The sequence below is a fragment of the Garra rufa genome, chromosome 13 (assembly GCF_049309525.1).
Source record: "Garra rufa chromosome 13, GarRuf1.0, whole genome shotgun sequence".
In the NCBI taxonomy this organism is placed as follows: domain Eukaryota; kingdom Metazoa; phylum Chordata; class Actinopteri; order Cypriniformes; family Cyprinidae; genus Garra; species Garra rufa.
In genome coordinates, this window is record NC_133373.1 from 37038953 (window position 1) to 37055234 (window position 16282).

Consider the following 16282-nt stretch of genomic DNA (forward strand, 5'->3'; position numbering starts at 1 on the left):
TGGTCCCGACCCCATTTATAAGGCAAGAAATCCCACTTATTAAACCTGACAGGGCACACCTGTGAAGTGAAAACCATTTCAGGTGACAACCTCTTGAAGCTCATCAAGAGAATGCCAAAAATTGTGCAAAGCAGTAATTAAAGCAAAAGGTGGCTACTTTGAAGAACCTAGAATATGACATATTTTCATTTGTTTCACACTTTTTTGTTATGTATATAATTCCACATCTGTTAATTCATAGTGTTGATGCCTTCAGTGTGAATCTACAATTTTCATAGTCATGAAAATAAAGAAAACTTTGGTTCAAAGGTGTGTCCAAACTTTTGGTCTGTACTGTACTGTATATATACAAATAACCGAATCAATAACAAAACGAATGAATTTACTGATATATATATATATATATATATATATATATATATATATATATATATATATATATATATATATATATATATATATAATATAAAAAAACATGTGCAGTTCAAATATGTGACCCTGAACCACAAAACCATTCTTAAGTAGCGTATTTAGTATGTGTATATTTGTAGCAGTAGCCAACAATATATTGTATGGGTCGAAATTATCGATTTTTCTTCATGCCAAAATCATTAGGATGTTAAGTAAAGATCATGTTTAAAGATAATGTTCTATGAAGATATTTTGTAAATTTCCTACCTTAAATATATCAAAACTTAATTTTTGATTAGTAATGTGCATTGCTAAAAATTTCATTTGGACATCTTTAAAGGCGATTTTCTCAATATTTAAAATTAATTTAGACCCATAGATTCCAGATTTTCAAATAGTTGTGTTTCGAACAAATATTGTCCTATCCTAACAAACCATATGGAAAGATTAATAATTCAGCTTTCAGTTAACCTTAGTTATGACCCTTATGACTGGTTTTGTGGTCCTGGGTCACATGTGAATTTGTTTGCTATAGATGCATAACTGCCCTCCTCTAGTAACATTTGCATTTGATCTTGACTGAATACATTTTTCTCTGTCTCTCCCAGGTTTGACGTCCCTAATGTTGTACTATCGTTTCCTGCACCCCAAATCCACTGAAATCTCTCTGGGTTTGCGTCAGCGTGCGCACATGGGCCGAGAGTGTCTCCAGCAGGGCGATTCGTCCTTCTCTCTGGGGGACAAAAGTCTTCCTCCGGCCCCTCTTCCAATCCTTTTCCCATCTTCTCATCCTTCCTTTTCCCTTTCTGGGATTCCTGGCTCTTTGCTGGAACATCCTGGAAGCTGCGGCGTGAAGCCGGACGGCGAGTGTCGGCACCATCACTGGCTCCTCATCCGCCTTGCCCTGAAAACCGGTGACCCGGTTAAAATCAATGGAGCATATGGAGCGGGCGGTGTGTCTGGGATACTAGTAGTAGATCGGAAGGGAGAGATCATAGAGGATGGGTGCGTGTCCACTTCAGAAAGCCGGGACGATACGATGGCGCCGCTGTCTGACTGCAGGGAGGAGTTTGAGAGCGTGAGCGAAGCCAGAGAGGAAGATGACGCGGATGACAGTCTCGAAATGGAGAGCCCGTTGGAGTCGCCTGCGTCGGAGTGCAAACGAAGCTCACCGGAGGGAAAGTCTGTTTTTGGAGACAGTCCTGAGCCTAATTATTGCCCCACCGAATCTAGCTCCACTTTATACTTCAGTGCCGACCCACAATCTCCCAGCAGCTCCAGCAACCCACGTCTGGATCGCGAGACGCCCTTCAGTTTCGGTTCTGGAACCGGGTTGGAAACACTGGATGAGTTGAGCCCCATTTCCACAGATGGAGGGCTGCACAGGGATCTCGTCCGGGGGCTTCTGGGCCGAGCGGGACCCTGCTACACCTCCGCGCCCGGACTGAACGGGCAAGGGCTTCCGGAGGGTTCTGGGACGCACCTCAGAGGCCCCCGCAGGAACGTGGTTCTCTCCCGCAGGGGTCCGGAAGAGGACGGTGGGTTTTAACCGCATATGATTTGCAGCTTTTCCAGGCAACACTGTTGCGATGTGGGCGTGTCTTTAATTTTATGCAAATAAGCTTCAGTGGCAACTACCAATGAGAGTAAAGATGATCCGAGTCGAGAAGAAGTTAATGTCGTTGTGTGTAATTTGTCTTTGCCCACATTCAGGGATGTAATTTAAAAAGATAATTTGTGGAAAAATTACAACGAGTTTCATTAATGCAAAAATACTCATTCATCTTGTGATGTGATGCAATTTCAATACTGCTTCCCTTCCAGAATGTGAATATAATGTATATAATACAGTTGAGGTCAAAAGTTTACATTCCCCTTTCAGAATCTGCAAAATGTTAATTTTAAGGAAAATAAGAGGGATTTTGTTTATTTAATACTGACCTGGATAAGATAATAATTTATAAAAATGCCCCTTGATTCTTAATACTGTGTTGTTACCTGAATGATCCACAGCTGTGTTTTTTTAGTGACAGTTGTTCCCTTGAATGAATCCCTTGTTTGTCCTGAACAGTTAAACTGCTTGCTGTTCTTTAGAAAAACCCTTCAGGTCTCACAAATTCTTTGGTTTTCCAGCATTTTTGTGTATTTTAACCCTTTCCAACAATGTGTATGATTTTAAAGTCTATCTTTTCACACTGAGGACAACTGAGGGACTCATATGCAACTATTACAGAAGGTTGAAATGCTCACTGATGCTCCAGGAAAAACAATTATGCATTAGGAGCTGGGGGTGAAAACTTTTGAACAGAATGAAGATGTGGACATTTTGCTTATTTTATCTTCTGGGAAACATGTAAGTATCTTCTGTAGCCTTGGAAGGGCAGTACTAAATAAAAAAAATAAAGATATTTAGGCAAAATATGAAAATTGTACACATCTCCATTCTGTTCAAATGTTTTCACTCCTGGCTCTTAATGCATAGTTTTTCCTTCTAAAGCATCAGTGAGCGTTTGAACCTTCTGTAATAGTTGCATATGAGTCCCTCAGTTGCCCTCAGGTGTGAAAAAATGGATCTCAAAATCATAGTCATTGTTGGAAAGAGTTCAAATACACAAAAATGCTGGAAAACCAAAACATTTGTCGGACCTGAAGGATTTTTCTGAAAAACAGCAGGCAGTTTAACTGTTCAGGACAAACAAGGGACTCATGAACAACTATCACTAAACAAAAAATAAATAAAAAAACAGCTGTGGATCATTCAGGTAACAACACAGTATTAAGAATCAAAGGGATGTAAACTTTTGAACAGGTGCATTTTTTTTTTATAAACTTTTATGTGAAATATCTTATTCAGGTCAGTACTAAATAAAAAATTACATGCATTTCATATGATCCCTCTTATTTTGCTAAAATAATTAACATTTTGCAGATTCTAAAAGAGGGATGTAAACTTTTAACCTCAAGTGCACACTACTATTCAAAAGTGTGGGGTTGGTAGATTTTTTTTTTCTGAAAGAAGTCTCTTCTGCTCACCAAGACTGAATTTATTCAATCAAAAGTATAATAAAAACTGTAAAATTGTGAAATACTATTACAATTTAAAATAACTACTTTCTATGTGAATATATTTTAAAATGTAATTTATTTCTGTGATGCAAAGCTGAATTTTCAGCATCATTACTGCAGTCTTCAGTGTCACATGATCCTTCAGAGATCATTCTAATATGCTGATTTGCTGCTCAAGAAACATTATTATCAATGTGGAAAAACAGTTTTGCTGCTTCACTTTCTTTTTCAAGATTGTCTGATGAATAGAAAGTTCAAAAGAACATCATTCATTTGAAATAGAAATCTTTTGTAGCAAATATGTGTATGCTTAAAACGTAATAGTTTTACAGTCTGCATACAACCGCTTTTTGACCGTCAGTGTGAACAGGGCATTCATTTATAAAACACAAGCAGCTGAAACATCAACCTGGATATGATATTTAAGACATTAGAATTGAGTTAAATATTTAAATCTACTGTATGAAGGAACAAAAACTTATTCTGAATGTTTACATTTTTTGTTTTGTTTTAGTTGTCTCACTGTCTCTGTTTATGTTCAGAATGGAATACTGCAGTATATACTGAAATAGTATGAAGTGAGCAATGATAAATAAGTTACATGATGATGATCACATGACCTCATCACATCGCATGTTAAAATGAACCAGGTGGCATCTAGTTATCATCTAAAAAATTAACAATGGTTAAAGTTTTAATCTAGTTATTTGACAAACTGGCTGCCAGTTAAAGAGGAGCTAAATAAGCATACTTTATACTGTATAGTCTACTGCATGTATGGAAGTAAGCCATTCTGGACATAACCAATAAAAATCCACATGCTGTTGGTTTGAGCCGAAAGCACAATCTTCCTGTGAGCTGCAGGTGTTCATCCTCTCAGACTGTGATGTAAATCCACTCTTATGAAGGGCTGCGGTCTGGATTATCAGTCTTTGGCATATAGTGCCTGATACAGACAAAAATACAATCAAAACACAATCGAACTAGATTTGCAGATAATTAATAAGGGTTTGCATGAGAATATCTTTTCTGCTAGTCTTTCAGTCATTTGTATCTTGGATATTGCTTTGTCTTATCCACAAATCTTTGGTTTTGCCTTTCAAAGGATAGCTACATTTGGTTTATAATTTTTCATATTTTTGTACTTTTCAGCTTTCAAAAACTAATCTTAACCCTACAGTAATATTAATTTTTCGTCATTTTGAGCATTTAAAGTGTTACAAGTGCACCCTAATTTCGAAATGTTATTTATTTATTTTAAATTTGTTCATATATTTATCCATTTATTTATTTATTTATTTTAAGGCGAGACACTGCAGGTGAATAGGGTAAAAAAAAGAACTAATACACTGAAAAAAAATTCATTGAATTTACAAATTTTTTTAAGGTAAGTGGTTGCAATTAAATTATTTTAGCTGCATTTAAGTAAAAAAAGTTGAAGGTTAGTCAACTAAATTTGTTTATTTAAATGTAGCTAAAATAAATTGATTGCAACAACTTACCTTAAAAAAAAGAGTAAATTCAATGATTTTTTTTTCAGTGTAGTTGTCACCTTACTTAGCCAGTTGATTGATTACATTGATAATTGCAAAATTTTTTGTATTACAAGTTTTCTAAAATGTTAGGTTTAAATATGCAATAAATATGCACTAATGTGCATACATTTCTAGTACAAAAATCTAAACACTGGATCAAGCCAGTTTCAAAATTCTGGTTTAATTTGTTTTGACATATTAGAGTCAAAATGTTTTTTGTTTCAAATCTCATTTTGTCACTCCATAATTCATAAAAAACTTAGAATAGACAAAAAACATGTATTTTTGTACCATTTTGGTGGAATAAAATGTATAAAATCAAGCATATTATATATGAACAAATCCCTCTGTAAAAACCTTCAGGATATAGACAGGAATGCAAATGTAATGTTCAGTGTGTTTAAGTGCTACTGAAGTGGAGATTTATGGCTCAGTGCAGGAGAAAAACCTCATTTTGAGAAATCGGCCTTTAAAAATATGGATTGTAATTGAAATCTATTGACACAAATAGATTAAGTGCTATAAAAGAAAGACTTAACAGTGTCTTTTAGATGTTTTCTTTCCACTAGTCTGAAAAAACACTTTATGAAACACCAAAAAGCCCAAAAACTCAAACTTGACAGTTGCATGAATAAACAGCTTTTTTGCCTGCAGTGTCTCCCCTTAAATTTAAGTTTATGTATATTCATTATTTTTAATGCTAAAGCATGGTGCTACTGTAACACAAGTGTTTTTGGTTTGAGCTCATCTTTAAAATTCTGTACAAATGACATCTCAAACTAAAAAAAAAAAAAAAAAAAAAAACATATGAAAGATAAAGATATTGTATATTTGATGCATTTTCCTTGGCCAGGAGCTCAAGGGTCATACTATGTTTCAGGGGTATTTTAGTGAATATCCACTGGAGTGGTTTTTCACTGTTTGAAGTGCTCACTTTGTGTGTGTGTGTGTGTGTGTGTGTGTGTGTGTGTGTGTGTGTGTGTGTGTGTGTGTGTGTGTGTGTGTGTGTGTGTGTGTGTGTGTTTTCCATTGTTTTTCACGAAGGCATTTTGAAAGTGTCTATCTAATAATTGTTATTTGCATGCATTTTTTCTGAAGGATGTCTGTGCTTAAATAGTGTGGGGTTGTGTCCCCTACCAGGTTAATATTTGCAATAATTTCAGTGCAAATTCAACCATACGATTATAGAGGTTAGCAGACAATGGCGATGAAAGTTTGTTTGGTTTTCCGGGATGTGGACTGTTTGCTCTTCTGGTGAATTCCATTTGCTCATTAAATTAATTTCACAGGAATTATGAACTTGTTTTATTATGTCTACACTCGTGAAATGTCATCAAGCTCATCTTTATCTGTTCTGTGCACAGAAAAAAATAGCTGTCATAAATAAAATGACAGGAAATTGCTGAATACATCACATATGTATTACACAGTGGAAACTGATTAATAGAATGAAGTGTCAGATTAAACAGCAAAGAGAAGTCACTGAACTAATAACAATCATGCAAAGTGATTAATGTTCAGATCTGGGACTTACAAAATTTACTTACAAATTGTAATCTGTTATTGATTACAAACTACATGAAAACAATATCTTAAGTTTAAACTTTTATTTTATTAAAATGTGTGTTTTGCCATTTTATTAGTTTTTTTAAAGACTACATATTTTATATTATTATTTTAATATTTAATTATTCAAAGCAAATGAAACTGAGAAATGTTCCCTTGACAGCTAAATTGCAAATTATAACAGATTGCAATAAATTATTAAATTATTTTATAATGCATTTGACTTTTATTATTATTATTATTATTATTATTATTATTATTATATTTCCCTGTTAGTTGCATTTTTAGTATTGATATATTTATATTATTGTTTTATTAAAACTATAATAGTCTTTTAAATAATTATGTATATTATGTTTATTTCAAATTAGTTTTTATTTTTATATTCTCTTTTTTTATTTCAAGTTTAACATTTTATTAACTCAAATGTGTGTTTTTGCCTACATATATATATTTTTTATTTTGAGAAATGTTCCCTTTGACAACTAAATTAAAAATGATATATTTTTAAAATATTTGATTTTATTTCAGTAAACATTTATTTTATTTCTAGTAAAATATTTTTAACAGTTAGCCTGGTTTGCTGTCTTTTTATTTCTTTAAGAAAATAAAAGTTTGTATAAACTGTAAAAAAATATCCAGAACAATATATTTTTTTGATTTTTTTAATTGCTAATTTTTTGTCAATTTATTCAATTTAGTCTTTCTATTAATTTGTCATCTTTCTATTAAATAAAACATGAATAAAATACACATTCAGGAGTTTTCTAACAATGTTATATATACATAGGAAGTGATAATTCAAATAAAAATGAATGTATTGAAATTATTTTTGTAAATCCAGTGGTCAATTGCTGTGTCGCCACCTTACTAATAATGACTGATCTTTGTGTTAACATCCATAAAACTTGAAAACTTTCTGAATGTATATATTTTAAAAAGGAAAATATAAAAGATGCAAAAGAGGAATAGGGACAATATATAATTTATTGCTATTGTGTAAATAATATGTAATTATGTAATCCATAAAAAAAGTAACTGATTAATAGTATTTTAAAATGTAATCTAATCTAATTACAAATACTTAATTTTTGGAATCTGTTTGCGTAATTCAGATTACTACCCAGATCTGTTAATGTTACACATTATCTACAATACAACAGACACGATGTTTTGTAGACTGGAAGTGAAATAATCATGGATTAACACACCTACGTTAGGTCTACAATTTAATAAATCGCTATTAAACGCTTTATTGTCATTATTCAGCTGTTAGATGTCCATCCAACAGCTTCTGTAGCGGCACATTGAGTTTGCTGTGCGGTCACGTGGTACGTATTACTGTTCTCAGCGCTGCTGAGAATAGACCAATCACAGTCGTTTATGCTGATAATTTATATTAAAAAATAGTTTTACTGCTCTTGTGGGTTTCACACGATTCAGTTTATTAATGTCATATCATTTTATTATTATTATTATATAATAATAATAATAATAATAATTTAAATAGTTTGTTACGTACTGAACGATTTCATTTAGTAGCATCGTAGCCTATAATTTAAAGCAGTTTTTATACTTTCATGAAAATGTTTAGAAGAAGTTTAGTTTACAGGGTGTTAAACGACTAAATTTACTGTTTAATAATTAAATCATAATAATTATTATTATGTTACTTAGTCCACAGTACTCATTCCTAGCATTTTATGGTTTTGTTGACTGAAATATGCATATACGTTGAGTCTATGTGAATAAGAAAGCTGTAAGAACTTTACAATATATATATTTTTTTATATAAACGTACGTTTTTAGTTTCGAAGTTTTATACTTTCCTCCCCATGGCAACTGTTTTGTAACATCTTGTATGTTACCGTTCTTTGAATAAACAAAAAATATTTAAAAAGTAGTCATTCCTAACTTCTTAATGCGCATGCGCGCTAAATTTGGTTCGTGGCTAAAGCGCGCAGGCGCAGTGCGCTCGCTGAAGTTTGGAGTGATTCGTGGAAGTTTTAGATTTGGAGGAAAAAAAAGCACAGCTGAAAATCGCGAGCTTGTAAAATGGCTTTTCGCAGGAGAAACAAGAGTTATCCCTTCTTCAGCCAAGAGTTTCTCATTCAGAATCACGCGGACATTGTGTTTAGTTTGGTGATTTTCATTTTGATTGGACTGATGTTTGAGGTGAGTTCAAGAGTTTTGGCTTCTCGGTTTTTTTTTCTTGTCTGTGTCTCAGCCAGCTGTTTTTCTGTCTGTCTGTCTTTCTGTCGTCTGACTTTTACATCGAAATTAAACGTACAGATAGAAAACAGACAGTTGCAGCTTTAAAAACAGACCGGAATCTGACAGACTCCACTTTTATTTGAGTGTGAAAACTAGCTTGGCTGGTTATAAAAGTAAGTTCAAACACTCAGTATGTAACAAAAGTATGCATTAAACACCACTCTGCTTGAGTTCAGTGCATTAAAAAGAAATCCATAGTTTACGACTTTATTCAAAACATTGTCACCATCACCTGGGCCCAGATATCTGAGTATGAAGATGATGATGAAGATACATAAAGTTCGAGAAGCATATAATGTCTAAATCGAGCACACAAACCAGGTGTTATGATGGTGCATGTGAGTTTAATGATGATGTTGTTCACGTTTCTGCTCAAGTGCCACGTCAAATCTCACGCACTCTCACCAGTTTGATTGACATTCCTGAGGAAGCTAGTTTACATTTATTTTTAAAACACTTTGTTCATATGCATCATGCATCTACATCTTTAACTAAATCAGAAAATGCCCATTTTAAGTTTGAAGAGCAGCAGTGTTCTCAGGTGTGTCATGGTAGCCTGTAGAGAAAGCTGGCAAACGTTCAGAAACTCTGAATGAAACTCTCTTCAAGGTTCATTTCATGCACTCCTCTGCCATGCAAGAATATCTGTCATCATGTCTGTGTTCAGATGGGTTTTTCCCCTTCACATCTGCTGTTTCACACACCTGCTGCTCGCAACATCTGTGTGTTTCATTCAAACGCTTTAAGAAGCAAATCAGTGGAAACTCATTTGATTTGTTTTGCCATTTTTCATGGATCAAACTGCTGAATGCATCATATGAAAGGCCACTAGTGGTTTTCTGCACAATGTGCATGTCAGTCCTGTGGTTAGTGTTTGTTTAGTATTCATTTACACACCACTTCCACTAAATTTGCTGTAAAAGGCTATTATTTAGTCAAAGTTTGATTAGTCAAATGTCTGACAATATAGTAAACAGCAATACTTTTCCCCCTACCAGATCCAATTTTCATAATTTAAAATAAGCAATGCATTTTATTAGGCTGTAGTAAATGAAAGAATAAGTACTAATTGCAAAGTATAACATATGTTGCAATACATGATTGCATCCTTTGCATCAGACTTTTATTTTGATATTCTTGTTATTATTATATTTCCCTGTTAGTTGCATTTTTTAATGTATTGTTGATACTGATATTATTTTTATTAAAACGTTTTTGAATTATATGTATATTGTTTATTTTAAATTAGTTTATATATTGTTATATTCTATTTTTTATTTCAAGTTTAAAATTTTATTGAATTAAATGTGTTTTTGCCATTTTATTCGTTTTTTTTAAAGTCCACATATATTATTATTTTTTCTTTTTATTATTCAAGCCAAATGAAACTGAGAAATGTTTCTTTGACAACTAAACTGCAAAGTATAACAGATTGCAATACATTATTAAATTCTTTATAACGCATCTGACTTATTTGTATACCATTATTATTATATGAATTTATTTATATATATATATATATATATATATATATATATATATTTAGTATTATTGAGATACTGATATTATTATTTTATAAACTATAATAGTTTTTAAATAACTATATATTGTGTGTATGTATATTGTTTTTTTTTAATTGGTATATCTTTATATTCTTTAAGTTTAAAATTATATAAAATCTAATTTGTTTAATGTATTTTTGTAATTTGCATAAGACTATATTTATTTCATTTTTTATTTTCATTATTCAAACCAAATGAAACTGAATGAAATGTTCCCATGACTGCTAAATTGCAAAGTATTACAGATTGCAATAAATTAATTTTTTTTAATTAACACTAAAATAGTTTTTAAATAATTATATGTACATTGTTCATTTTAAATTAGTTTTTCTTTATATTCTCTTTTTTTCCAAGTTTAATTTTATTAACTCAAATGTTTTTTGCCATTTTTATTAGTTTTTGTTTAAAGACGTATTTCATATATTGCATATCTTGTTTAATTATAATGTATTTAATTATTCAAACTAAATGAAACTGAGAAATGTTCCCTTGACAAGTAAGCTGCAAAGTATAACAGATTGCAATAAATTATAAAATTCTTTTATAATGCAAGACTTTTATTTTGATATTATTTATTATATTCTCTGTTAGTTGCATATTTTTAGTAGTGTTGAGATACTGATATTTTTTTTTTATTAAAACTTAGTTTTTTAAATAAATATATTATGTATATTCTTTTTATTTTCAATTAATTTGTATTATATTCAGTTTTTTTATTTTAAGTTTAACATTTTATTAACTCAAATGTTTTATTATTTTTAGTTTTAATTATTCAAACCAACTGACAAATGTTCCCTTGACATCTAAATGTAATTTATTTTATTTTATATATTTTATTTTATTTCAGTTAACATTTATTTTAGTAAAATATTCTTAACAATTAACATGAATTGTTGTAATTTTATTGAATTGGTTTGTCATCTTCCTGTTAAATAAAACATGAATAAAATACACTTTCAGGAGGTATTTAACAATGTTTTAAATGTGTTTAAGACAAAGAACACTTTCTTTTGATCCAGCTGTAAAAGTATGAAAGCACATGAGAGTTTATCACAGTATAGATCATGTGATCTGTGTGTGTGTGTGTGTGTGTGTGTGTTTGGGTCAAAGGTCATGTCTGTGTTTTGCTCATCAATGTGCAGGAAAGCAGATTTTTTTCTTCAGCCAACATCAATCAATCTCTTCTCTCTTCCAGACAACAGCGAAAACAGCCATTTTATTCATCCAGCCTCAGTATAACATCAGCACCATGAGCGCAGGTTTGACACTCATTCATGACAATCTTTCAGATCTGTTCTGGTCTGATGCATCACTGGCATGAACTTACGTGTGTGTGTGTGTTTTTAGATGGAGAGGTGACTCTGTATCATTACGGATGGAAAGACTGTGCCACTGTCCTCTTCTATCTTTGTATCACCATCATTCTTCACGCAGTGGTGCAGGAGTATGTGCTAGATGTAAGTTCTGCAATGCAATGCATTTTGGGCAATGTAGTTTTATGATAATGCATGCATTATTTAATGTCCATACAATGTTATGTTGTTGTGTGCTCCATTTCAGAAAGTAAACCGGCGTCTTCATTTGTCAAAGAGTAAAAACACAAAGTTTAATGAATCTGGGCAGCTGTGTGTGTTTTATCTAGTGTCCAGTGTATGGAGTCTCTATGTCCTCAGCACAGTAAGAGCCGCCACATCTCAGACATAACATATTAAACATCACATTCTCTGTTCATGTTGCTTAAAGGAATAGTTCACTTCCAGAACAAAATGTACAGATAATTTACTCACGTCCTTGTCATCCTGGATGTTCATGTCTGTCTGTCTTCAGTCGTAAAGAGAAAAACATTTTAGGATTTTTCTTCATATAGTGGACTTCTGTGGTGTCTGCGAATTTGACCTTCCAAAATGCAGTTTAAATGCAATTGGTTATTTAAAAAAAAAAAAAAATATATATATATATATATATATATATATATATATATATATAAAATTAAAATTTTATGTTTTGAATTTTTAAAAATCGTAGCTTCATCAGAATGAGATGACACTTGGTGACTTTTGTTGCATTAGCTATGTGAGTGCAAAAAAAAAATCAGTGACATGATTCGGATATGTTAAAGGGTCAAAAAAAAATTAGTCACACTTGGCTCCTTCGCGGTCAAAAATGACCGACATAGGAAATGAATGGGAAATATGAAAAAATGTGATAATTCAGATAATCTTTTGGTAATACAAGCTACAAATCAGCCACTGTGCTGAAAAGAAGTGTTCAGCAAGCAAGGACTGACACTCTAAAATAACAAAAGTACAGAACTGACACACACGCGCACAGACACACAGAAATAACCAGAAAAATGCAAAACCTGATATTTATCCAATCAAAAAAAATCTAAACCTTGCCAAAAGTAATCTTTTAGAATGTCTGAATATATTTCTAAATGCAAAGCCTATTAAAATGAAGAAACAGTAAAAAAAAACAAAAAAACAATAGGAATCCCAAAGCCCCTGTATATATGTATATAGGGAGATACAGGAGTTTACATGGCATTACACAAGTTTTTATTTTTTATGCCACTAGATGGTGCAATTTTCACTTAAAAAATGGATTTTAAATGCTTTTACTCTATTTTAATGTGAAATGTTGTATTTATTGAAAAATAATAAATACATAATTAAATTAAAAAATATAATATAAAATATAATTCTAGTGGGAAAAAATTGCTCATTAAAACTGTATAAATATTGCATAGATTCATAAAAAATGCTCAATTCTAAATAATAATTACAAAATATTATTGAACAAAAATGTATTTAATTGATTTTCCTGAAGAAAAAAAAAAGTTACTTTTTAAGGCTTCGGTCACTTTTGACCGCGAGGGAGCCAAGTGTGACCCCTTAATGAGGAGGCCCAGAGGGTTAAATATATCTTTTTTTACAATTTATACACTTTTTAACCACAAATGCTCGTCTTGTCTAGCTCTGCGATGCGAATGCATACTTTGGTTCATGACAGTTAGGGCATGGCGGAAAACTCCCATCTCATTTTCTCCAACTTCAAAGTTGTCCTACATCACTGTTTTACCTTTTTTTTTTTTTTTTTTTTTTTTTTTTTTTTTTTTTTTTTTTTCTGGAAAGGGCCATCATTGCATGTTCACTTTGTAAACACTGGATTGGTACTTCTGCAGCGATGTAGGATGAGTTTAAAGTTGGAGGAGAAAATGAGATTGGAATTTTTTGACATACCCTAACTGTCTTGAACTGGACAAGATGAGCATTAAAAAATTTTTACAATTTATATACTTTTTAACCTTAAAGAAAATAACCGATCGTTTCGCTAGGTAAGACCCTTCCTCAGCTGGGATCATTTAGAGCCCTTTGTAACTGCATTTAAACTGCATTTTGGAAGTTCAAACTCGTGGGCACCATAGAAATCCACTATATACTGAAATATTTTTCTCCAAAAGCACAATTTGTGTTTTAATAACATAATTTGTTTTATGTTATCAATTTCTTTACAGCTGAAGAAAGAAAGACATGAACAGCTTGGATGACAAGGGAGTGAGTAAATTATCTGTAAATTTTAGTTTCCGAAGTGAACTAATCCTATAATTGTTTCTGTGATTGGCAGGAGGGATATCTTCTGCATCCCAGCAGCCTTTGGGAGAATTATCCTCATGTTCACCTGAGGTACATACACACATAATCACATGCATCCCATGAAAACCTGTCATGAATTTTATTTAATCCCAAAATCAGTAGAAGAATTGAGGTTTAATAAAAGAACTGTTTTTGAACAATTTTTTGCATTTTAAGATAATTTTGGTCACATTTCACTTCAATTAAAAAAAAAATCTTAGTTCAGGCATTTTTTTTTTCTGTCTATTTGTGTCAATAGATTTCAATTACAATCCATATTTTTAAAGGCTGTTTTCTCAAAATGAGTTTTTTCTCCTACACTGAGCCATAAATCTCCACTTCAGTAGCACTTACACCGGACTTTACGTTTTTATTCCAGTCTGTATTCTGAAGGTTTTTACAGAGATATTTGTTCATATACAGTATAATTTGCTTGATGTTATACAACATTTTTCTGATTTCATATTTTCTGAATTATGGAGTGACAAAATGAGATGCCCAAAATTCCTTCTGTAAAAACATTTGGCTCTAATATGTCAAAAAAATTAAACAAGATTTTAATTTTGAAACGGACTTCATCCAGTGTTTAAATGTTTGTACTAGAAATTTATGCAAAGTAGCGCACATTTCATTAAATAATGCCTCATTTGCATATTAAAACCTAACATTTTAGAAAACTTGTAATACAAAAAATGTTTGCAATTATCAATGCAATCAATCAACTAAGTAAGTAAGGCGATTGAATCCCTATCCCACCTCCTGGGCTGTCGCATCCCATTATCCCCTTCACTCTGTCTACTGGGCGATCTATCAACACTCAATCAGGAAATAACAAACAAAAGGATACTCCTCCTAGCTCTAGCCATTGCCAAGAAAACTATCTTCTTGAACCGGAAATCCCGAAACACTATTCATATAACACACTGGAAAAATTTGCTCACAGAATACATCTCCCTACAATATTTTTCACCTCCTTACAACTATACATCAGAACCACAACATTCAACATCAGACCTCACTCAACTCTTACAAATCTGACACACTTATCTTAATTATGTATTCACTAAATATTATACATATTTATACATAATGTATATATGGTATTAGTAATATGAGTGTTTTCATTATTATTATGATTATTATTATTATTAGTGTTGTTGTTTTCATTATTTTTATCACTATTTATATCAGAGAAACATTGAGCATTGATAAATTGATGGGATCATGTTTTGTATGGATGGTAACGGTTTAATGAAGATTATATCATTGAATATACATAATCAAAAGTGTATAAATATAAATAAATTAAAACTGCACCCAACAAATACCAATCATGTTTTAATGCACCGCATGTTGATTTTAATGCACCGCATGTTGATTTTAATGCACCACTTCAGCTTAAGCTTACATGCATATGATGTCTATAATGTTGCCTTGAATGGAGAGCAGAAGGAGGAAAACAAAAAACATGCACACTGAAACAGAAGCTAGGATAGGTGTGGTATGTGTTGGGTATGGTTCATTATAAAATTTCCCCTTTATATAAATTTATATAACTACTATTGTGATTATTATTATTATTATTATTATTATTATTAATAGTGATATTACTGTTGCCGTCATTACAAAATATCATCACACAATATTACTGTTACATCGCAGTCTCTATTATTATTATTACTACTACTACTACTATTATTATTTTTTTTACTGTTAATATTATTGATATTACTGTTACCATCATCACAACATATTGTCATCACCATCTTTAGTATTGTTGTTGTTGTTGTTGTTGTTGTTGTTGTTGTTATTATTTATTATTATTATTATTAATTATTACTGTTATTATTGATATTACTGTCATCACAAAATATCATCGTTATCATCAATTATTTCAATTTATGGTTATTTCTATTATTTCTAAACATGCTAATACTACTTATAACATTACTATTATTCAGATTGTCATTTTTGCTCATTTTCATTTATTGTCATTGCTGTTTTTGTTGTTGGTATTGTTTTTTGTTGTTGTTTTTTCTGCGTTTACCATGTTGTATGTTTTTGCACTCCAAAAAAAAAAAAAAAAAAGTAAGGTGATAACTATTAGTTTTTTTTTTTTTTTTACCCTATTCACCTAAGGTTTAAAAAATATTTTTAAGCAGAATAAAAAAAAAAAAAAAAAAAATATATATATATATATAATAATAATATATATATATATATATATATATAT

General features: G+C 31.4%; 2 protein-coding genes across 2 annotated transcripts in view; both read left to right on the top strand.

Annotated features, from left to right (window-relative positions):
* The window catches only part of xkr5a (XK related 5a), a 10158-nt gene extending 7210 nt beyond the window's left edge, over window positions 1-2948 (top strand). The window contains exon 6 of the mRNA XM_073852794.1: window positions 1004-2948. Coding sequence (XP_073708895.1) covers window positions 1004-1960 — 957 coding nt within the window. The 3' untranslated portion in view covers window positions 1961-2948. The remainder of the gene's footprint in view (window positions 1-1003) is intronic.
* Window positions 2949-8567: 5619 nt separating this feature from the next.
* The window catches only part of tram2 (translocation associated membrane protein 2), a 13867-nt gene continuing 6152 nt past the window's right edge, over window positions 8568-16282 (top strand). The window contains exons 1-5 of the mRNA XM_073816480.1: window positions 8568-8753; window positions 11610-11673; window positions 11762-11871; window positions 11975-12091; window positions 14042-14100. Of these exons, the coding sequence (XP_073672581.1) occupies window positions 8634-8753; window positions 11610-11673; window positions 11762-11871; window positions 11975-12091; window positions 14042-14100 (470 nt within the window). The 5' untranslated portion in view covers window positions 8568-8633. The remainder of the gene's footprint in view (window positions 8754-11609; window positions 11674-11761; window positions 11872-11974; window positions 12092-14041; window positions 14101-16282) is intronic.